This window comes from Tursiops truncatus, chromosome 18 (genome assembly GCF_011762595.2).
Source record: "Tursiops truncatus isolate mTurTru1 chromosome 18, mTurTru1.mat.Y, whole genome shotgun sequence".
Classification (NCBI taxonomy): Eukaryota; Metazoa; Chordata; class Mammalia; order Artiodactyla; family Delphinidae; genus Tursiops; species Tursiops truncatus.
This window is the reverse complement of record NC_047051.1, coordinates 66588173-66611314: the sequence shown is the minus strand read 5'-3', so window position 1 is coordinate 66611314 and position 23142 is coordinate 66588173. Positions and strand designations below refer to the sequence as shown.

Sequence of the window (23142 nt, the reverse complement as noted above, 5' to 3'; positions counted from 1 at the left end):
TACTGGTTTGGCTGCTCCAAAAGAGGCCAAAATAATAGTGGCTAAATTAAGACAGAAGGTTCATTTCTCTCTTTTGGAAAATTATGAGCCAGTAGGCAGCTCAGACAGTGGGGATCTTGTCCTGCAAGGTCATTCAGGGACTCAAGCTCCTATCCAACTCTCCAGCCCAGGTGTCACCCTCGTCTGCATAGCTGAGAAGCTGGCTCACCACCACTCCACATTCCAGGCAGTGGCAAAGAGGAGGACTTGGTAGGCAAGCAGCTCCTTTTATGAGAAAGGCAAGCCTCTTACAGCCCATTGGCCAGAACTAGTCACATGGCCATTATCTTGCCACAACTTATGCTGGGAAATGCAGTCTCTAGCTGGGCAGCCATGTGCCCTGTAAAACCCAGGAGTTCGGCCACTGAAAGGGAGAAGGAAAGGAAAGATATTAAAGGTCAGTTAGTATTTTTTATTGAATCCTTCCAAGCTTCAGTTTCATCTCATCTGTAATGTGGGGATGAAAACACCCCCCTGTTGTGGCTGTTAGAATTACGTGCTCTTAGAATCACGTGCATGCACGGGTAAGTGTCGCGGAGCATCCAGTTCAGCCCCCTTCACATTCCAGGCCTTCAATAAATGGTTCCATGCACTGGGGCCAGAGGGGGCAGCGCAGCATCACAGAGCAGAAAGAGCATAGGCTTTAAACTCATTGTAGATCTGGCTTTGAATCTTGTTATTGTTAGCTGTGTGACTGAAGACACATTTACCTAACCTCTCTGACCCTCTATAATATGAGGGTGTTTAAGAATTTAATGAAAAAGTACATAAAAATATCTAGTGCAGTGCCTGGTGTGTAGAAGATATATGGTAAGTGGTAGCTAATTGCTAAGTGACCTGTGTGTAATTTCTTAGGCAAGCGTTCCTGATGGGGAAAAATTATTATGTAAAGTCAATTTAAAGAGGACTTCTAAGCAGTTTCAACTAGTGACATACAGTCACCATTCTGTGTGTGTTCAGTTTGAGTACTTGAGGATTAAACCTAAGACAGTGTTTTCTAAAGAAAGCTCTGAAAGATACAGGCATGAGAATCAAAGTAAAAGGCAGTAAAAATGCTGGTCTGATCAGAATCTCTGGAAGTAAAGGTGCATCTCCACATTTTTATAAATACCTCCACAGTGGTCTTTATCATACTGAAGTCTAACATCTCAGACCTGATCCACAGCATTTATTTGAAGTATTAGAATACTCATACAGTACTTCGAGAGAAGAAAGAATAATTTATCTTATCTAATTTCAGATAAATAAGATGAGAGCCCTGGGTTTTTGAAATGAACTCAGGGATGAGGTGGGGTTTTTTTTCCCCTCGAAGGTTGCAACTTAAAAAATAATAAATGTTTGCTCTAAATCCTTTTTAGTTATTGCGAAACCAGAGATTTCCTGCATCCTATCATCATGCAGTGGAAACTGTTGTGAATATGCTGATGCCACACATCACTCAGAAGTTTCGAGATAACCCGGAGGCGTCTAAGAATGCGAATCATAGCCTGGCTGTGTTCATCAAGGTGGGGGCCTCCGGGGAAGAGGGTGTCTGCCGAGTGCCTAATGTGCTTTTTCTAGCAGAGTGACTCGTACATATAGATGCTTAGTGAACGTTGATGGCAGGTTTTTATGCCAAAGGATAAACTTACAATAAATGCAGATTAGAAGCCAACTTTCAAAAAAAGCCTAAATACTTAAACTTTGTGGGTTGTTTCCTCCACAGAGATGTTTCACCTTCATGGATAGGGGCTTTGTCTTTAAGCAGATCAACAACTACATCAGCTGCTTTGCTCCTGGAGATCCTAAGGTAGCCTGTGCGCACGTGTGCACGTGTGTGTGTGTGTGTGTGTGTGTGTTACACACTGTTCTTTTTGTCTCTCTGAGTGACATCTGGATACCCACCTGTTTCTCTTGGTTCACATCAGAATTTTCTTTCAGTCCCAGAGGCACTATTCATTCTCCTCTCTTGGAGATACTAACTAGTACTTGCATTAATGTGTGAGATATTAAGGACACAGTAATTCCATATGCAACATAAATACCTGTTGATTTTTCTCATAAATACCTTAAATGACTTCTCAGCTGCAAAACTAAAAGTGTATGTGTTGCAAATCATAGTTTATTTAACAAGGTAACAGAAATAACCATGTAGCCTTTCTCTGCTAGAATTATCTGTCTCTTCCCTTGCGTGTCTATTTTAAAGCTCTGCCTTACGCATTTTTTTATTGCACTGAACCTGTGCCTATAATTATAAGCTGCCTGAAATCCTTTATTGAAGTAAGAGGAGCATAAATCATAAATGCCCTAAAAGTCAGTGGAGGACATTGTTTAATGAAATGTGTTCCCAATTTTCAAACAAATCCCTGCAGACATTCTGAAATCTGTAAAATAGCCCAGAGCCTGCAGCTCTAAGACAGGGAAGAGGCTAAAGACGAGTGTGTGATTCCTAATAGGTTTTTCAGGAGGCTGTATAAAGTATCCACTGAGGCATTTAACTTACGACTAACCATATTTTTCCTGCAGACCCTCTTTGAATACAAATTTGAATTTCTCCGTGTGGTGTGCAATCATGAACATTATATTCCATTGAATTTACCAATGCCATTTGGAAAAGGCAGGATTCAAAGATATCAAGGTAATTTATCTTTAAATATATTAATCCTAGTCTTTTCAGAAAGAGAGCCATTCATTTTTAATAAGAAAAGAGAATTAGTTCACACATGACATTCAAATTATCTGATATTTTTCATTGATGAATTGATTTTTTTCTTGTTAAATTTCCATTAAAAAAATGGATAAAATGCTCTGTAGGAACTTATTTTTTTTAGCAAAATTACCAGACTACAGATCATGCCAGTGTGCAAAATTACCAGACTACAGATCATGCCAGTGTGCAAAATTACCAGACTACAGATCATGCCAGTGTGACTCTTTTTCATTGAAAAGTTCCATTGCTTAAACAATAGTAATCCATTTTATTTACTGTAGTTTATTTTTATTTGTTTCACTTTTCTTTTTTCTTGTGAATTAGCTTTTCTTTCACCAGCTGTGGAGTCAAATGACACTCCTGTAGGTAGGTGTGGGGGGTGACGCTTGCTTTCTTGCATCTTCCACCTTTAAAAGAAAAAGAATGCAAGTGATTGCTGAAATGCTTACGTATGCTATTCGTGTAGGCATTTGCCATATACTTGGATCAGTTTTAAAACTGATGATAAACCAGTGAATTTGTTCTCACTGTAGCTAAGACATTGCCACAGCATCCCCAGGAGTCATCTGGTTTTTTGCTCCTGGGGTCACTAGGTCCTCTAGGACGTTTCTTTAAGAAGTAAAGCAAATAAACAAAAAGCTCTGCTTCATTTCAAAAATGTATTATTCCACCATTTTCATAGTCCTTGTTTATAGCAGTAGCAGTAACCTATGTCACAAGCAACATGGCTTTTCACATGCTTTTTATGTTTGCATGCTGAGTCTTTATTAACTGTTCTGTATCCTTTCTGAGTTTGAAGAGAATTAAGCTCATAGAGATTTCTTTGTCTTCACTGAGTAAGTCAAATGAATCAAATTCGTCTCTTGGATCTGTCAAGTAATATCTAGCACCTTGTATGTGCTCAGGATTATTTATGCTAAAGGAGAGAAAAAGTGGAAGGATGCCACCAAACTATTAATGACACCTAAATCAACTGACTCTGAAATTCAGAGAGAAACTCACAAAGGAATTCATTCAGAGACATAAATACCTTGCCTTTTAAAGAGCAAGAAGGGGGACTGTGGCCTGAAGTCGGCGGTCATGCATTCAGCAAATACTTGCTCAGCACCAACTCTACCTAGCCTTGGGATAGAGTTGTGGACAACAAGGATGAAATCCCCTGCTGTCTTACCTGTGTGAAATATGTAGAACATGAGAGAGTGATAAGTGCTAAGGAGAGAGAAATAAAGCAAGGGAAGGGGATAGGAAATGGGCTGGCATTGAGATCGGGTGGCCAGGCAAAGCCTCACTGAGAAGGCAACTTTGGGGTGATAATTGAAGAAGGTGAGGGGTTGAGCTCCTGGGCTGTTCAGCATCCCCCATCCAACCCCAGCCCGCCCACCTGTCCCACCCTGCACTGTTCCCCACATGCCGGGCACACCTGCTGGTCCCAGCTCCTCACACATGGCAGGCCCTCCCCGCACTTCTCAGCCTCACATAGCACCTCCCTGGGCATCCTGTCTTCCTCCTGGCCAGTCACTCAGCACCTCCCCTGTGGGCCCAGCCAGGTCTCCCCCTCGCCTCTCCCAGCGCCCCACCTGGAGTGAACTGCTTCCTACCCTGCACCCCAGACCCTCCTTCACCCCACCTTCAGTTCCTAGCCCACCTGTCCTTGGAGACTGTGACCATTTTCCTCTCACCTCTCAGGGTGCTGAGGATAGCTCTTGCTGCCCAGCGGTTGGGCAGTGAACATGTGCTAATGTCCATCTTCCCCACTGGCCCAGGTGTCTATCCTGTAGAACCAAGTGAGGAGTGAGGGGGAGACCCTTCAGGTACCCCACAGACTCGCACAAGCTCTTAGTAGACTGTCGGGGTATTTGGCGGCTAGAAGGGCTGCCCTAGGCAGGTGGTGGGTCAGCTACAGATAATTTCCATAACTGCACTGATAGGAATAAAGTTTCGTGTTTTTTTCAGCATCCTCCTTCCTCTTACCCTTCTCACCTGCTCCTCCACTCTCCTCTCTGCACATGCACACGTACACACACACACACACACACGTGTGCAATTAAACCCATAAATAGTTTTCCTTCTAAGGGGATCATGTGAATTCAAGCTGTGAACTGTCTTTTCAGTAAACTGGACTTAAAAATCATAAACAGTGGACATGAGCATTCTGGAAAGATGAACGCTCTTTCCCTTCCTTCTGCTAAAGAGTTCATAGGACTTGGGTCAGACTTTGAGTAGGTTTAGAAGCAACTAACGTGGCATTAAAGTTAAAGGAGAGGCCTATAGACTTTCCTCTAACAATGGATTCAGTATAAGAATTTAAATCCGAGCCACAGCTTTCTGGATAGGTGTATTTCAGCTTTAGCGTGTGATGCTTAGCTGCTTTTATTTACCCTCCCTCAGTAGGTTTCACGTCTGCTTATTATCTCTTTTCCAGAAGAGCTTTCAGTCTTGTCACTTAGCTTGCTGATGACTTACTAGTTTGATTTGGTGCTTTGTCCATTTTAGTTCTAATTTATATCAGTTTTCTATTGGCTTTTTGAGGTAAAGAAGTTTTAAGAGTATATTTTAGAAAATTCTAAGTCAAATAAGATCTTCAGTGATAGCAAAATAATAGGTAATATGGTAACTCGTTCATTTTAAACACATTGTGTTTTAATGGGCATATATGGGCATTAATGACCAGGAAATCGATAAATGAACTCATGTAGTGAAGACCATTTTAATAGACCACCTATATTTATTCTTTAATTACGTGTCTCTTATGCACAATTTACTCCCCCGCAATGTTGTCAGTTACTACAATTTTATTTTTAAATTTCATATCAATAACAAAATTACATTTGTAATATAACATGCTGTCCTGTATTCTAAAAATTGCTACTAAAACTATTCACTAACTTAATAATTATGTAGGATGTAATACTTTTTAAAATCAAAATCCAGTGCATTTATTTGTATTTAAATTTTGTTTTCACTTTGGAGTGCAGAGCAGTATTTTAGGTTATCAGCCCTTTCCCCTTGGAAGCCAGATGTGACCACCTGATGACACACACAGGGGAGGCTGAAAGCAAAGGATGGGCTTGGTTTTTATTTTATTCAAAGAGTGTTACATCCTTTCTAACTAAAGTGGTTTCTATCCTCATTTCAGATCTCCAGCTTGACTACTCATTAACGGATGAGTTCTGCAGAAACCACTTCTTGGTGGGACTGTTACTGAGGGAGGTGGGGACCGCCCTCCAGGAGTTCAGGGAGGTCCGGCTGATTGCCATTGGTGTGCTTAAGAACCTGCTGATAAAGCATTCTTTTGATGACAGATATGCTTCCAGGGTGAGTGTTCTCTAATGGAAGGAAATATGATTGATAAGTGTCCTTCATTTTGAGTAATATAAAGAAATAAGCAATTAGAAAATTAGTGGTAACAGCACTAAGACTTTCTCTGTTTATACAATAAAATCTAACAGCAATCTTTATAGGAAGGATCCAAATACAGGAGATGGCCAAGTGCTAGCTCAGTCCATCGTTAAATTCTGAGTCCGGGATAAACTTACGCTTTGCGCCTTTGTTTCAGAGCCATCAAGCAAGGATAGCCACTCTCTACCTGCCTCTGTTCGGTCTGCTGATTGAGAATGTCCAGCGGATCAACGTGAGAGATGTGTCTCCCTTCCCCGTGAACCCTGGCAGTGTACGTAAGCGCATTCACATAGACACAGCCTGTATTTGCTTCCTGTGGCTGCCCTAACAAAATGCCGCAAACTGCCTGGCCAAAAACAACAGAAATTTATTCTCTCACAGTCAGAAAGCCCGAAGTCCAAAATCAAGATGTCAGCTGGGTTGGTTCCTTCTTGAGGTTCTGGGTGAAGAGCTGGTTCTACACCTTTCTCCTAGCTTCTGGTGGTTGCCCGAAATCCTTGCTTTTTTTAGCTTATAGCTGTATCACTCCAATCTCTGCCTCTGTCTTCACATGGTGTTCTCCCTGGTGTGTGTCTGTGTCTCTGGTGTCCTGTTCTGTCCTTATAAGGACACCAGTGCTTGGATTTAGGGCCCACCCTAATCCAGGATGACATCATCTTATCTTACATCTTAATTACATCTGCAAAGACCCTCTTTCCAAATAAGGTCACATTCTGAGGTTCAGGGTGGATATGCAATTGGAGGGACACTATTCAACTATACACGTCTCCTCTTTTTGTGCCCCTAAAACCATAATAATCTACAGTAGTCTTGGTAAGCTGCATTTCTGGCTAAGACGGAGTCAGTCAGTAAACCTTCAACTCTTGTTAAAAATCATTATAGGGCTTCCCTGGTGGCGCAGTGGTTGAGAGTCCGCCTGCCGATGCAGGGGACACGGGTTCGTGCCCTGGTCCAGGAAGATCCCACACGCCGCGAAGCGGCTGAGCCCGTGAGCCGTGGCCTCTGAGCCTGTGCCTCTGGAGCCTGTGCTCCGCAGCAGGAGAGGCCACAACGAGAGGCCCGCGAACCGAAAAGAAAAAAAAAAAAATCATTATAAAAAGCCATGCTTTCCTGATGGCTTGTTTTCTTATAAGATTTCAGGATCTTCTTTGTGTATCCAACAAAAAGTTATAGAGGAAGGAGTTTATTTTGTTTTTTTAAAAAAAAGCATAGTTCTAACCTCCATGCTATAAGAGCTCAGTGCTAGCCCCGGTTCTGATGTAACATACTACACAGTCTTGGAAAAGCCACCTCTTTGGGCTGAAGTTCCTCTGTAAAATTAGAAAGATAATCAGACTAGATGTTGGGGGGCCAGGGTGAATGACCCCACCTCCCCAAACTGACCACCTTAATTTACTTTAGCTTTATGCAGTCATTTAAAGATATACTGGAAATTAAGTTGACTGAAGGATGATGCCAGAAATGATCTCAAAGTGTTTTGGTTGGAGACAATCTGGCATTAATTTGGATAGGTGTTAGCAGTTCAGCAGTGCCCTTTTCCTGTTTATTCTGGACCCGTGAACTGGCTCCATTGTTCATCTTGCCACTTTGTCATTACAGCATACACCGGGGGAGCTCCCTTGTGTGTATTTCTGTCCCTTTTCCCCCAACAGTGGTGCTTTGTCCTGTTTTCTATACATCTCCTACGTGATGGTGCATTGAGATGAACCGTGTTTATAGAATAGTTTTTGTAGTTCCAAAGAGCGTGAATGTTCACTGTCCTTACATGGAATGCACCACACTAATCTCACCCTCTACAACATTGTATTTCACATGTGTATTCTCTAAATTTGTCTGCTTTTCTAATCGGAATAAGTAATTCAGGGTGTAATGCTACCTATCTGTACTGCTTCAATCCTGAGAAAAATGAACACCAGCTTTTGCTTTGGCTTTCATGAAAGTAAAATCCCTTTTATGACATTACTTCATAATGAACATAATTTCTCCACTGATTGAGAATTCAGACGAAGCACCCACCTTGCAGAGGTTTTCACTGCTGCTACTGTGAGGTCACTGTTGCTCATTTGGGAAGATTTCTGGTGTGAGAGAAAAAAAACAACCTTCCAGTTAGAAAGAGCACATGGGGCTTCTTCTGAAGGAAGAAACATATTGAAATAATCTACAGAAATGTTGGGCATCAGAGCTCTGGAAAGGGAAGGGTGCTAGACCTCCTGGGGAAATACAGGACTTCATGGGCCAAGGTTTCTCCGCCCGCCCCAGACCTGACGTGCCCCGTGCTCCCTCTGACCCACACACCCCACCTCCACCCCGCGCTGTGCTCCTCCCACTCAGGCACGTTTAACATGCCAGGCTGTTCTGTCCTGTTCTTAGGCTCGCCCTCACACTTGCAAGAACTGTTGGTGAATCCTTTAAAGTCATCTTCAATTGTTTCTTGTCTCTCTCCTTCTCGACAGACTGTGAAGGAGGAATCCCTTACTTTGCCAGCCGTGAACCCGATAGTGACACCGCAGAAGTCTGGGAGCTCGCTGGATGCCAGTCTGCACAAGGACCTCTTTGGTGCCATCTCTGGCATTGGTAATGCTCGGGCTCTGACCTGCTTCTCTGCAGTCTAATTCGGAAAGCATCTTTAATCCAATCATTTGTTAGCTTTCAAATCAGAACTTTGAAGTCTTGAGTTTCTACTTCAAATATTCTTTTCCTGATTTTGCTCCTCAGCTATGAAACCCCTTAACTCTACACTGAAATAAAGATCTCAGATTTCAGGAATAACACATGTAGTACACTTAACCACATATTTGTCCTGTTTGCTTTTTGTTTAATGCATGTTAATTTTTCATTTTAAATCTTCAAACTAGATTGTTTATACTTTTAGGAAAAGAATATCCTTGCAAGTGTGTGTGTGGTGGGTAGGATGTATTTGTAGTGTTAACAGTTTAGATGAGATGTGACAGACTAATTGCTGATGGAGATACTGGTTTATGGCTAGAATGCAGTCCTGAAATCAGTTTTCTAAAATCTTCTTTCCTACAATATTTTTTCTATCTGAAATAATGTTAGAGCAGCCCCCATGGGGAGGAAAACAGATGGCATAAATCAAGATTCAAATTGAGTAGTTTTTCCATAAGAAAATGCATGAGAAATGTATTTATTAATACTCTGAGCACACGTGCCAGCTCCTTCATAAAGATAATGGTACAAAAATATATATATATATCTTCACAGACGCTCACAGGCTTATGCTGTCTTCATTTCTTCTCTTTTACACCACAGTTTGAATAAATGAAGCATCCTGCTGTGGCTAATGCTTAGACCACCCAATAATGGAACTAACTCATAGGGCAGAATAAAGGGCAGTCCTTTTACCTAATCAATCTGCAGGACTGTGGTTCATTCTGAGTTTATGTCCTTAGCTGCTGTGTTGTTCTAGTTGCTAACGTGGTATTTCATGTAGGTGATGAAACTGGCCAGACTGTAAAATTGGAAACCTCATACCAATGCTCAGATTTATCCCATAATGCCCATACCAGTCTTTAATCTTACTTCTGTTTCTGTGTATTTTTCATAGTCATACTTACCTCATTTGGCGTTGTAAAGATGAAAGGAGTTAATTCATACAAAACGCAGAGCCTGGCACATGGTATTTCCATTGCCTTTCTCATGGGGCCCTCGCTCTGTCTCCTTTGCCTCACTCTGTCCACAAGCCCAGCCACTTTCTGGGAGTGGGGAAGGGGTCCTTTCAGGGGCTTTGTCTGCAGCGGTTCCCAGCAATGTTTTTAAAGTCAGACAGATGTGGCTTTAGATCCAGACTCCACCATTTACAATTGCCATGGGCAGGGTGTCTCTCCTCTTTACCCTGTGTCCACATCTCAAAAATAGAGTCGTGGTGAGGGATGAAGAGCTAGTTGAATGTGTGCAGTGCTTGGCAAGGTAAACAGTGTTATTATTTGACTGCCATTATAACAAGCACAGTTCTTCAGTGTTATTCATGCTTTGTGATAGACTCTTAGTAGCCTAAATCTTAACTCTCTGTCCTCTCTGACCAGTATTCTGTAGGATTCAAGACTTTGTGGAAATGATGAAACTAGAATGAGGTGATGTTTTGACTCTGACTTGATTCTCCAATTCCACATTCACCTTGTTAGGGTTTGGGGTGCCTTGAGAACAAAGAGATGAGCCGAGGGGGGTCTTTAGCACAACTTCAATGACGTAAGTGGCCTTTGATTGCTCTGTGTTCATGGTGAAGTTACAAAAAGTTCTCAAGGCTAATTTTGTCCCATTTCATTCTTTCTTGAATTTCAAGATCTGGATCCACTTTTCATGGGAATTCACCACAATAGACTTAATTTATACTCAGGCTTTTATCTATGTTGCCCCCATCTTTAAACACTTTAATCCTTGTTTCCTTTTAGAAATGCCTTCCAGGAAAGCAGCCCCCACCTTTGAACTGGGTTTACTAGTTGTTTTCTGGTAGCTTTAGCAATTCTTCTTTTATTCATCAAGGAATTTCCAGTTAGTTTTAGTCCCAGTGCTTATCAAGAGCTGACTTTCTCCTTACGTCTCTTAAGGAAATTCTGTTTCCACACTTACTGAGAATGTACCCTCAGCGTTTTTTTTAATGTCTTTGGAACATGGTGCATGAAAATTTCTGAAACCGATTCATTGCTTGGATAAAAACTACTCAAAGATTACGTTCATTTTAGGGGCTTCCCTGGTGGCACAGTGGTTGGGAGTCCACCTGCCAATGCAGGGGACATGGGTTTGAGCCCTGGTCCAGGAAGATCTCACATGCCGCGGAGCAACTAAGCCCGTGCACCACAACTAGTGAGCCTGCACTCTAGAGCCCGTGAGCCACAACTGCTGAGCCCGTGTGCTGCAGCTACTAAGGCCCGCGCACCTGGAGCCCATGCTCCGCAGCAGGAGAGGCCACCGCAGTGAGAGGCCAGCGCACCGCGGCAAGGAGTGGCCCCCGCTCGCCTCAGCTGGAGGGGGCCCAGGCACAGCAGCGAAGACCCAACACAGCCAAAAATAAATAAATAAATTTAAAAAAAAATTACATTCTCAAGGCATGCATTCTTAGGCTCAGGGTTCCTTTACCTACCTACTCAGTGTATTGCATTTTGCTGTCTGTACAAAGGGGAGAGAGTTGAAGTAAATTTCTTTTAAAAGTTATGCACTGGGCCAGGATATTAAACACACACACACACACACACACACACACACACACACACACACACACACACACACACACACACACACACACACACACACACACACACACACACACACACACACACACACACACACACACACACACACACACACACACACACACACCACACACACACACCCCCCCCCCCCCCCCCCCCCGGAACATAGTTCTACTAAGCATGTTGATTTCTTTTTTTTTTTGGCGGTACGCAAGCCTCTCACTGTTGTGGCCTCTCCGCTTGCGGAGCACAGGCTCCAGACGCGCAGGCTCAGCGGCCATGGGTCATGGGCCTAGCTGCTCCACGGCATGTGGGATCTTCCTGGACCGGGGCACGAACCCGTGTCCCCTGCATCGGCAGGTGGACGGACTCTCAACCACTGCGCCACCAGGGAAGCCCCAGCATGTTGATTTTGATTTATTGCATTTACATCTGTTTGCCTTAGATTAGAACTCTTGTTCTGGAACTGAGCCTAAAACTTTGAGAATTTAATGTCTAATTTTACTTTACTGAGAGCCTTTTTCTCCTGAGTTCTGTGTTCTACACTAAGTATGAAGTCTGGTTATATTAGGAAGACGATAGTTATAATTTGGTCACAGTGCATGTTTCTTTTCTCTCTGAGTATAGAAAAAGGCCCCTGGCTTTTTCATAGGGTTTTTACCTGTACCCTGTGGCAGTCAATCACACCGTTCCTATTCTGGGTAGGCGCAGCCCCTGGCCAGTGGTTTACGTGTTCCTGCCTGCACTCACATTTTCAGATTCCCTTGCCCTTCTTTGCTTGATATACTTAATACACTGAACTGGTTTCAGAGATGGTGGTGGATAAACCTGAGTGTTAGGGGCGGGGAGAGGATTAACTTCGAGATGTATCAGCCCATGGCAGCTAATTTGCAGGCTGAAACCCAAAAAGGGCCTGCCTGTTCTGAGGTGCCAAGGAAAGGCATCTCAGCAGCTTGGGGGTGGGAGGCTGTGCTTACAGCTTGCTGCAGCGTGGCGCCGAAAGTCTTGCACAGTGTGCACTGCCAGCCCAGCCTTGCAGCCGGAGGCATGCCTTTTGGTTCAAGCCAGAATGTGCAAGTCTAAGAGTCATTTTTACTTATGTGATTTATTTAAATCTTATCTAAGCAGGAAGTCGATCTATTACTTTTAAAAATTCCACAGTATTGAGGTAGGGGCTGACTTCTCCCTTAAAATGCTATTTTTTTCAACAGATGTCACAAATTTTATTTCCAAGTTAGATTTCCTTTCTGCTTGTAACTGTTTATTGCAGAGATTCCCAAACATTCTCAATTCACAGCACCCTTATTAATCAAAGTAATTTTTCATGGAGTCCCCAAGGCCAAAAGAAACACCTAATGGTTCTGTTTATTAGGTACTTAGGGCCAAATAATAAGTACTTATAACCTAACAACTTAGTAGGCATTTGAAAACTATATACATACATAAAGAAAAAAATTTTTATTTTTACTAACCACGATTCTTACTAATGGGTTGTGTGTGCCTGTTGGGCGCTACACGGCTTCTCAAATTTGGAATCAGATCGCTCACCAACATTCTCATTTCCTGTTCCACACTGATTTTCACCCAGTACTTGCATTTTATCATCGTGACCACCAAATACCGTGCTTCACAGAGATATGACATCACGGAAAGGAATGTAGCACAGTCGGAGGTTGAAACTACAGTTTCTGGCAGATGTCAAGTATCGCTGTGTTTTCCTTGAAACTTTAAAATGTCCCATGACACCCCTCAGAGTTTTCTGGGGTATCTCAGCCCGCCGTTTGAGTACTGCACGTTTATTGCATGGTTTAGTTTTTTTTTTTTATTTGATAGTTGTAGGTGGATTTATCTTTTTAACTTTTTGAAGTCTTTATTCTACCCTAGTCTGAACCAGCATGTTCTCCTTTAGTCTGAGCAATCCAAGGTGGTTTCTCATAAGTGAATTGATGGTTATGTCTGAACGTTTCAGATTAACGGTTATTTGTATCTCAATCTAAATGGCCTGGTTCTTTACAGGAGAGGTAATTGAACGAAACTCTTGAGCCAGCTCTCACAGGAAAAATAAGTGCCAAAGAAGCAGTTTCCCTTATTAAAATTCAGTACTTCTTTTTATTTTGTTCTGTCTCACCAAATCTTTGGTCTTGGCTTGATTTCTGTTTAGCTTCTCCGTATACAAACTCAACTCCAAACATCAGTAGTGTGAGAAATGCTGATTCAAGAGGATCCCTCATAAGCACAGATTCCGGGAACAGCCTTCCAGAAAGGAATAGTGAGAAGAGCAATTCCCTGGATAAGGTAATTTCTTTTCATGTAACTTAAGTGTTTCTTATAACTAATGGATTTAGCCCAAAGTAAACATGCTTCATGTTCTAGTGTTCAGTAAGGATGACCTTTTTTCTTTTCCTTAAACAACTCAGTTAACCTGGGGTAGATGATCTCAGAGTATGGTCTAAGGATGGAGCCCATTCCCTGAAACCCCCTGGTTCCTGTTGTAGGATTTCATCAGGGCAGTGTTTACAGTGGAGCACTTTGAGCCAGTGGTTCTGGCAGTTTGAACAGGTAGGGAAATCAAAATGCCACTTGCTTAGAATCCCCACGGTCTGTGTGCCACGGAACACCAATTATAACACAGTTACCCATGCGAATGGGCGTTGGATCCGAAGCTGGCTCCAGAAAAGATTAATCAGTAGTACAGATGAGGCAGGGATAAGGCTTTATTTGAAATCACTCTATTCATACTGTGCCCCCAGCACAACACATCCTCCTCATATTTAACTATTGTTTTCTTGAAATACCTAAGTTTGGAATTTTGTGCAAATGGATAAAGCTTGGATTTAAACCTGGAACCATGATAGTAGATTAGTCTCACCTCTGTCACTGTTTTCCTAAGTTATTTCAAGTTATAGACAAGTTATGTATAGGTTAAGTTACAGGTTTATGTACCAATAAACAAGTGATTCTCTTAGGGATGTATTCCTAGTTCTCAGAAACGTGGAAGCCGCCCTTCCTCGGGGTCAGGTTCATAACCTTACCGCGGTTGTGTGGCCGACCTCGCCGTGATGACCCTCAGCTGCGGTTCTGTAGCCGTCCGAGCATCTCCGCGCAGGTGTCATGACCTGTCGAACTTTTCCCTTGACCCTGACATGCCTTCGTGCGTAGAGGGAGAAGCTGCTCAGAAGGCACTCGGCTTGTGTCATACGCGGAGCTGGAGAGGAGGAGAGCGGCCAGTCAGCCAGGAGACACCGGGTCACCATGGACTTCTCGCTGCTAACGCTGCTGCCTCTGCCGGAAGAGGCCCCACAGGCGGCACCCCTGCTCCCGCTGCAGGGAGGCCTGGGCTCTCCCAGCGGCACTGATGAAGTGGGTGGGCGGGAGGTACGCCGGCACCACGGCTTTGCCGCTAATTGCAGTGTGTCTCTTCTTATAATAAAAATACTCGTGTTATGTTATTAGTTAAACCTGATTAGTATATATCTTTTCCATTGCCCACCAGTACCTTGAATGAAAGATATTTTTTCACTGATCTTTCTGCTTTGGTATTTGGCAAAAAATTTTCCAGATTTCAATTGGAAATATAACTTTCAAGATTTTAAAATTTCTTGTGTTTTTTAAATGAGATGAGATTCTTGTTCTTTTTTCTTTAAGTGAATGCTTTGAACATGGTGTGAACCTGCTGTCTAGTGGCAAAGCTGCCCTCACCCTGCGCCCTGAGCTTTCTGAAGTTTGCAGTGTTGAGCTGAGCTGATGATGGCGTGATCTCATCAGTTTAGGGGCTTTGGTGCTGCTGCACTGAGGTGTCCCTGTTTGTCCCTATCGGGCACCTGCCTGTGGTTTTCCCCCAGGGCTGCCCCAGGATGTAACGGAATAACAGTGCCTCAGCTCCAGGCTTTAGTGGCTGGTCCATAGCAGCCCCTTGGACTTAATTTTCTGTTTTCAGCCACTTGACGTTTTCCTGAGGATATGTTTGGTTTGGTACTGTCTTCTGAATCATCATTTCTCTTTGATCTTAGCACGCACAGTTTTTTGCATGAAGTTTTGCTTGGCATTTCGGCACTAAGCCGGCAACTACGACTGGTTTTTCAGTTTGAGAGGTCCGTGCCTTCTGGCTTGTCCCGGCAGAGTGTGCCAAGGAGACAAGACAGAGCTTCCATGGATTAACACTTGTGTGTATTTGGTGACGGTGTGCTTGTAGTTCGTTGACAAATCATTTATACCTTCCAATTTGTATGATTTGACTCAATTCTAAGACTCTTTCTCTTCCAAGGGAGAAAAGTGAACCTAATTTTGTTTTACCTGTAACGAAGGAGAAAAATCACCTCTGTTTCCTTCTTCAGCACCAGCAAAGTGGCACTTTGGGAAATTCTGTCGTTCGCTGTGACAAACTTGACCAGTCTGAGATTAAGAGCCTGCTGATGTGTTTCCTCTACATCTTAAAAAGCATGTCTGATGGTAGGTAAAAAAATGAAGGTACCTGTTTTACTTTCCTTGTTTCAGTATTTGGTTTATTTTTTAAAAATTGTAGTTGGTTCAAAGTGTTTAAGGATTTAAAGGGATTTTTTCTCTTGTTTGAAATACATATTAATTTACTGAATGTACTAGAAATAAAAGTCTTAATTTGGAAATTTATTTTCATTAATTATTGTATTTCAGAAAGAGTGCTAAAATGTGAATGGCGTATTTTAAAAATTTATATTAAGCTCAGACATACATCTTCACTAAGGGAGACAGAAGCAGATAAATGAAGTAGCTTTTGATTTTTTTCTTTTTAATTTCATTTGTCCAAGCAAACTTACTGGCAACTTGTATAATTTTATTAGTCAGTCTCTTGAATTAGAGAATGTAGTGTTGGTGACCTAAGCAGCTCTTCCATTTACAGTGTGTGTGACATTCCTGGCTTTAACTAGAGGTGGGGTGTGTTTAGTTTTCTAATGGAAATAGTGATATTCTGGTAGATTAAGCTTCTGATTAAGGGTTTGACAGACACATTTTTAAATAGAAATGACCACAACCATTCCTGCTTTATCAGTACCATTTAAAGCTTGTAAACATCCATGGCAGGACAGTTCCAACTCTGATTTTGTGATATAAGCAATCACATGAAACTGTGCCATAGTATAACGTCACAGTTCTTACCTTGGTCAAAAATCTTCTTAATTTTCCTGTAACAAATTAGGAAGGGTACTGTGAGCTTCATTAAGGTCATTGAGAGAAGACAAACTCTTTTGAAAGTAAAATGCCATTTTTGGAGACCTGGAGCCCACTTGTCTGGTGGCAGGGGGTGTGGGCATTGAGCATCCAGGGGAAGGTACTTCTGCTGCAAATAGTGTTTCTTTTGTATCGAGCTTCCATTTCAGCAGCACTAAGAGCCTGACCTGTAGCTCAGAAGTTAGGAGCAGCATACGATCCTTAAAAAGCTTTGGAACTGGAGGATTTTACTCTTCTGTCAGCTTGTTACTTTAAAATAGCTATTTTGAAAAACACAAACAGACAAGATTTTGTTTTGTGAATGATGACCAAATACAAAAGCCCCAGGCTCTTATTCTGATTTTTCAGTTAGAAAGTTGAAATTCTTCCCATTAAGTCAAACGTTCTCAATTTTCATCCTGGTAGTGAGTTTCAGCCAGCATTATAGTCCTGTTTTTCCTTTATTGAAAGTTTTCTTTAAAATATTTTACATTTCAAATATTAAATGTGATGCGTAACTAGAAAATAACTTTTTAAAAAACAAATATACAAGAAATTTTGCATCCAAGTGAAAGTTACCCTTTAAAGTCAGCCTTTTGGAAGGCCAGGCACATATTTAAAAAATGCAACAACTTCTTCAAAACAGTTTTAGAATATCCTTTTTTTTTTACAACTACTGTTGTTACACTTTTTTTCCCCTTTATAATTAGAATTTTTTTGTGTGTCTCATTTAAGAAATCTTTACCTACCCCCCAGGCTCTGAAGATATTCTCCTGTATTTTCTTTAAAAGCTGTATTATTTAAATTTTCACATTTAAATCGTAGTATCTACCAAGCATTGGTTTTTGTGTATAGTATGGGGTGGGGGAGAAATTGCCTTTAGAATAGTTTACCAGACAGATAACCAAAATCAGTTGTGTAACTAGCTCTGTTGCTACTCTTTCCTTTATCCCACATTTAATGCACACCTTGTACACACAGGGCCCCTCGCCCTCTGTGCCTTCTTGTGCCTCCTTTCTCCGTAATAGAGCTTAGCTCTATCTTCCCCCCTCCTCAGCCAATAGCCAGAGCACAGAGCAAGGACAGGCCACGATGGTACCACCCGGCTGGCCAGCTGGTTCTGTCTGCTGGCCTCAGGTGTCTGCAAGTTGACCCCGAGGGGCCCAGCATCCGGGGAACTCCCTGGGTTCCCAACACACCAGCCTCAAGTAACCAGAGTCCGTCCCTCTGGATTCTAAACTTGAAACCCCCAAGAGATGGAAGCTCCCCGACCACCCTCTGGTCTAAGAGGCTAGCCATGGCTTTCAAAATCGGGTGCACTTGATTTAAATCGCCATTCCACCGGCCTTCTGTCAGCTGGTAGTTGGGAGAGTTACTTAGCTTCTCTGAGCCTTCATTAGTTCATTTGTAAATGGAAACTCTGCCCCAGATCATGGTGAGGATTCGATGACAGGATATATGTGAAATCATGAGACCTAACACAGTGCCTGGTGCATAGCAGGTACTTGGTATGTATCCCACGGCTTCTCCCGCCTGTCACTGTTCTTGACAAGTGTAGAATAAAAGTCCGTTGCCATGCATCTTCATGAGCCTCCAGCATCTCTGCAGCCAGCCTCTTGCTCATCTCAGGCCCGAAAGACTCAGTGGCTTTTTCCCTGAGAGAAATCTTTTAACACATTTCTCAACTTCAATGTAAAATGTGAGAAGGCAAAAATGTTTAACGATCACTCACTAACACTCTTTGTGCAATGTCGAATGGTTAAGAGTCATACACAGAGAATGCTTCCTGTAAGTGAATTTGTAGGATTTGCCTTAACTAAAGATGTGCCCAGTTGCTCTTGATAAAGAGCAGGTGTGGTTCTTAACCACTGGTACATTGTATCATCGTGCTAGGAAATAGGAACTCTCATACACTGTTGTTTGGAGGGCTATTTGACAATATATGTCAAATTTCAAATGTGCACACTATTAACATGGCTAGTTCACTTCTAAGCATTTCTCCTTTAGATGTAGTTGGACGAGTGTGCAAGGACGCATGTAAAAAGGATTTTTACCGAAGCATGATTTATAATAGCAAAGAATTGGGGGGAAGAGCAAGTAAATGTCTGTCAGTAGGGGAACTGGTTAACTCAGTTGTAGTACATCCATGGAGAGGACTGTTATGCAGCTTGGAAAAGACTGAGATAGATCCAGGCTTAATTGCTGAATTAAAACTCAAAGGGCAAAACAGTGCCTGTAGGATACATGCTTCCACTGCAGTGTGTGTGTGTGTGTGTGTGTGTGTGTGTGTGTGTGTGTGTGTGTGTGTTGGGAAGGGGTTACTTACGTACATGTAAGAATTTTCAACAGATTCTCTACTGGGGAGGGATTCTGTAGTGGGTAATTTTCTAGTCCATTTAAGAGCACATTATGTATAAGTTAAATAGGTACCATGCAGGGCTAGATGATGCATGCTGAAATTAAAGTTCAAATATAGCTTCTTCATACTGACTAAGCCTGTTGTACATGTTACCCATTATAATAGATTAGTCACTGTGGTCTATCCTTTGATCAACCATAAAAGGGGGCCGAGGAAAGTTTGGAGGCCTACACTCTGAGGTCTCTTCCCATCTTATAATGTACGAAATAGGCATTATAATTCTAATCAAATAAATGTTTACTTTCCAGATGCTTTGTTTACATATTGGAACAAGGCCTCAACATCTGAACTTATGGATTTTTTTACAATATTGGAGTGAGTAGTTTCGTCTTTGCTCATTGACTCTTGATTTTTCCTGGCTAGTTAAGAGGTGTGAAGAATACATGCACCGACAGTTGAACCAGGAATGCAATATATATTCACATCCACACTTATCCTTAAGCTCTTTCTCCTGGACCTAATCCCAACACCCACTCTCAGGGGCTCATGACGCAGTGGACAGCGACAGCCTTAAACGATTAGATATGTGATTATTGTAGATGAGAGGTTACTACTTGGGCGTATAAGCCATTTTAATAAAATAACACAACATTTATTAGCTGAATTCGGTGGGTGATACTCAGAAACTGAGACAAAATCGCTACAATTAAAAAATATGTAAAAGTGAAATCTTAAATACAGTCTATATTATTTTATTACTTTAGTTTAAGTTTCTGTTTTCCTTTAAGCTTTTTACTTCCAGAAACACGAATCTACAATCCCTCATCCAAAACTAGTGGGGCCAGATGAGTTTTCAAATCCAGAATTTTTTGGATTTTTGAAAAATTTACATAGAGAGTATATTCCGCAGCACCCCACAGTCAAGCACATGATTGTTTCTGCAGTAAGAAGTTATTTCTGTGTACTATGATTGTTCACAGTAGTAGGTTAAATCATGACCAGGTAGCTTTACCTCTGTTAGTTGGGGTCATGATTTGCTGCCAAATGTGTTTGCACGAATTTGGGGCAAACCCATGGTGTTCAGAGCTTTGTGCATTTTGGAATCACGGTCTTGGTCCCCAAATTCATGGTCACTTCCTCTGCTGAGTTAAAGGTGGGAGTTGTCACATGTGAGACAAGATTCTAGTAAGTTCAGAAGCACTTACTAGACGTTGTTTTAACTGACTCTTATTAAATATATGATTTTTTTTTTAAAAAAATCAATGTTGTAAATAAAATACAGTAAAATAAAACAAAAAAATACATACTTGATGTCTGTAAGGAACCAGTCCATTTACTTGAATGAAAAAAGAAAGCTCCTTACATAGGCTGAATGAGAACGGTATAAGCAACTTGGAACAGTGCATGTGGTTTCCACCATGCCTTCTAAGGCAGATGTGGAGTAAATATCCACACCCAGAGTCAACAGTCAATCCTGTCGGTCCTGGGCCTTTCTTCTGTGTTGCTCAAACCAGCCACCATGGCACTGATAGCAGCACAATATGCGGCCTCCCTTGCGTTTGAGCATTTTCTCTGGGTTTAGAGGGACCTTCCAGAGAATTTCTGAAAACCAGAAGTAAGGGGCTAGTGGTAGATGTAAGAGCTTATTGAACATGTTACTGTAAATGGGTTTAAACAAAGCCATGTGTCAAAAATAATTTTATCTCCAATGACTTTATCGCTCCCTAATAATCTTTCATTCTCTCCGCAGAGTCTGCTTGCACCAGTTCCAGTACATGGGGAAGCGATACATCGCCAGGTACTGTGGGAGTTTTAGTTTGAAGTGTTGTGTCATTCTCTGTGTTGCTTGGATCCAGAAGTGTGGGAACTGTCGTCTGTGGGGATTGGCGGTTGTAATTCTCATAAACCGCCATGAAGACAGTGGCAGATCTTTGGATTGCTGCCATGAAATCTGGTGGCATCTTTCGCCTATGTTCCTACGTTCCTTCTGTCTTGTTCTGTCTCAGGCATACCTCCTGGAAAGATTTTCCTCCGTGGCCTGTTGCTGCACTTCTCCACTTCCTTCCAAATCCTCCCTCGTGCTCTGTTCCTTCTGTCTCCTCTTTCTCTTCTCCCAGTTCCTCTGGCTTTGTCTTCCCTCTCTTTCTTTTTTTCCTTCCTCAATGATCTCTCTTTCCCTTTTTCGCTTTCAAAGGTCCTTTTTTTTACCATTCCACCTCCCAACTTACAAAGAGAGTAATTTCTCATCTGACCACTTTCCTCCTTAATGAAAGAATGTTTTCAGTCCATCTCAAATTTGTTTGGACTGCCACAAAAACCATCTCTAAAATTGAGCCTTTTCTCCTCTTTTTCTGAATAAGCTGTCTGTGCCCTCTGTTGCTATCTGACCAGAACTCTCTGTTGAGTATCATAGACCCTCACTGCCCTGTCCCAGCCATCCTCTCGCTTCCGCGCTGAGTTTGAGGAGAGCTGGACACTCACTGCTGATGGGCAGCCACGCAGCTCCTTCTGTGGAGGCTTTCCTCGGACTGCCTCTTGTCGTTAGCGAGTTCTTACTCCTTCCCTGTTGCCATTCAGTGTGCCTGTATTTGTTTTCTTCCGTTGCTGTGTATCCTGTGATAATGTATTCATGGAGTCTTGGTCTAAGCATCCTATTTTTCTATTGTTATTGTTGCTAAAATTTAATTATAAGTAAACATATTTATGTTTTAAGAAAAACTTTAAAATTTAGTTGTCATTGAGGTTTTTCTCTTATCTATAATTCTGCTTTACGACAATGAAATAGGAAATAGATTTTTAAGACTTTCTATTTGAGTGTCAAGATTTCGCTCTTTATGCTAACATTGTTTTTTTCTTGAGATATTTGAGAAAGTTTCAGAATTCTGTTTATGTCAAATAAAAGTATGTTTTATTTTAAAAAGCAAATTTAGAGAGACTATATTATGCCTTCTTCCTATTAATACTTTCTATTTTTAATTGAAATGTGGTGGCACTTAACGTTCTCTAATCTTAACTCTTATTTTTTATCGTAACAGTAATTTTTGCATTTGAGTTTTTTGGGTACTAAATGCAAATATATACAATGTGTCCTTATACAATAACTTCATTCTTTTTGACTTTGTCCCATGAAGATGGGCAAACAGTATATTTGGAACAGAAAGACACTGTGCTGGGGGAGCTTCACACCCTCTCGTGGTGTCACCCACCTCACAAGATGGCATTTGGAAAATGTTGTGCAAATAGAATAAAAAGCCTCAGAGCTGAACACGGTGAATGTGAAAAGCTGAAGATTTCTGCCCCAACAGACTATTTTGGAATTGGATTTTGTGAAGCAGTTAACTTATTTTTTCTATGTCTCTAAATTTAATTTTTTTAAAGAAAAATCTTCTGACTTCTTAAGCACCCTGTATATAGTTGCATGTAAAAGTATGCTTCCTTGGACTGTCTTAAAAATAAATGGGCATAGATAGGTGGGGTGGAGGATGGTGTTACTTCATAATGTGCACAGTGGAAAGACGTGCCCTGTTTTATAGAAAATTGCCATGGTCTCTGCTGCACATGGAAGAGATCCTGAGTGATGATTTAAACGTTGTCAGTGTTTGCCCTCCGTGGTGGTCCAGTTCTGTGAACACTGCGCCTTCTCATTGTGTCACTTTGAAATCACCCAGCAGCATGTTGCCCGATGATATTCCATGCATGTCCTGTTCTACTCCACACAATAACACAGTGAGGGAGACGGTTGGCTACGGGACGGGGGACAGGTGTCATTCCAGCGCTGGTCTCATTTTTCATCTGCTCTGGTGATGGTACACAGTAGGAAGTTAGCTGTTTGATTGCTAATCCAATCACTTTTCTATTTTCTTCACTTGACTGCTGACAAGTCTAACAAAGGTTGTGGCTCTTCTCCTCCTTTCCTGGGTAAGAATAAAGGTGTTAAACCGCCTCATATAATCCTTCCCATTGCATGTTTGTTCTCTGTTTCTTCCCATGTATTATTTTAACTAAAAAAATTTTTTTTTGCTGTTTAATAACATATATAATCCAAAAAGATTCGTGGTGTTTTGGCTGTTGTCCAAATGCTGGTCATTAGCACCACATTGGACTGATGCTCACCTTTTTAAAAAGTAGCATCTCTAAATGACTTTCCAAAGCCGAAAAGGTCTCTGCTTTGGCCTGGTTTTTGCTCCTTCGTCTTCAGATGCTTTGCTGTGAACTCTGCCAAGTGCTGCTGCCTGTGTGTGTCTTTGGCTCCTCTGGCCCCAAAC

The 23142-nt window shown here is 41.8% G+C and overlaps 1 protein-coding gene across 33 annotated transcripts in view; it reads left to right on the top strand.

Moving 5' to 3' along the window:
• The window catches only part of DOCK9 (dedicator of cytokinesis 9), a 326031-nt gene that overhangs the window by 251453 nt on the left and 51436 nt on the right, over positions 1-23142 (top strand). For 32 of the 33 annotated variants that reach the window (XR_002173395.3, XR_002173394.3, XR_012327751.1 and 29 more), the window contains 10 exons: positions 1398-1544; positions 1745-1828; positions 2545-2656; positions 5865-6043; positions 6285-6398; positions 8581-8701; positions 13496-13629; positions 15669-15783; positions 19186-19252; positions 20628-20675. Coding sequence is in view for 28 of the 33 variants with exons in the window: in XM_019920847.3 (XP_019776406.1) it covers positions 1398-1544; positions 1745-1828; positions 2545-2656; positions 5865-6043; positions 6285-6398; positions 8581-8701; positions 13496-13629; positions 15669-15783; positions 19186-19252; positions 20628-20675 (1121 nt within the window). In the remaining 5 variants the exon portion in view is untranslated. Of the gene's footprint in view, positions 1-1397; positions 1545-1744; positions 1829-2544; positions 2657-5864; positions 6044-6284; positions 6399-8580; positions 8702-13495; positions 13630-14493; positions 14803-15668; positions 15784-19185; positions 19253-20627; positions 20676-23142 lie in introns of those variants that run through there. The other variant, XM_019920857.3, reaches the window with a different exon arrangement.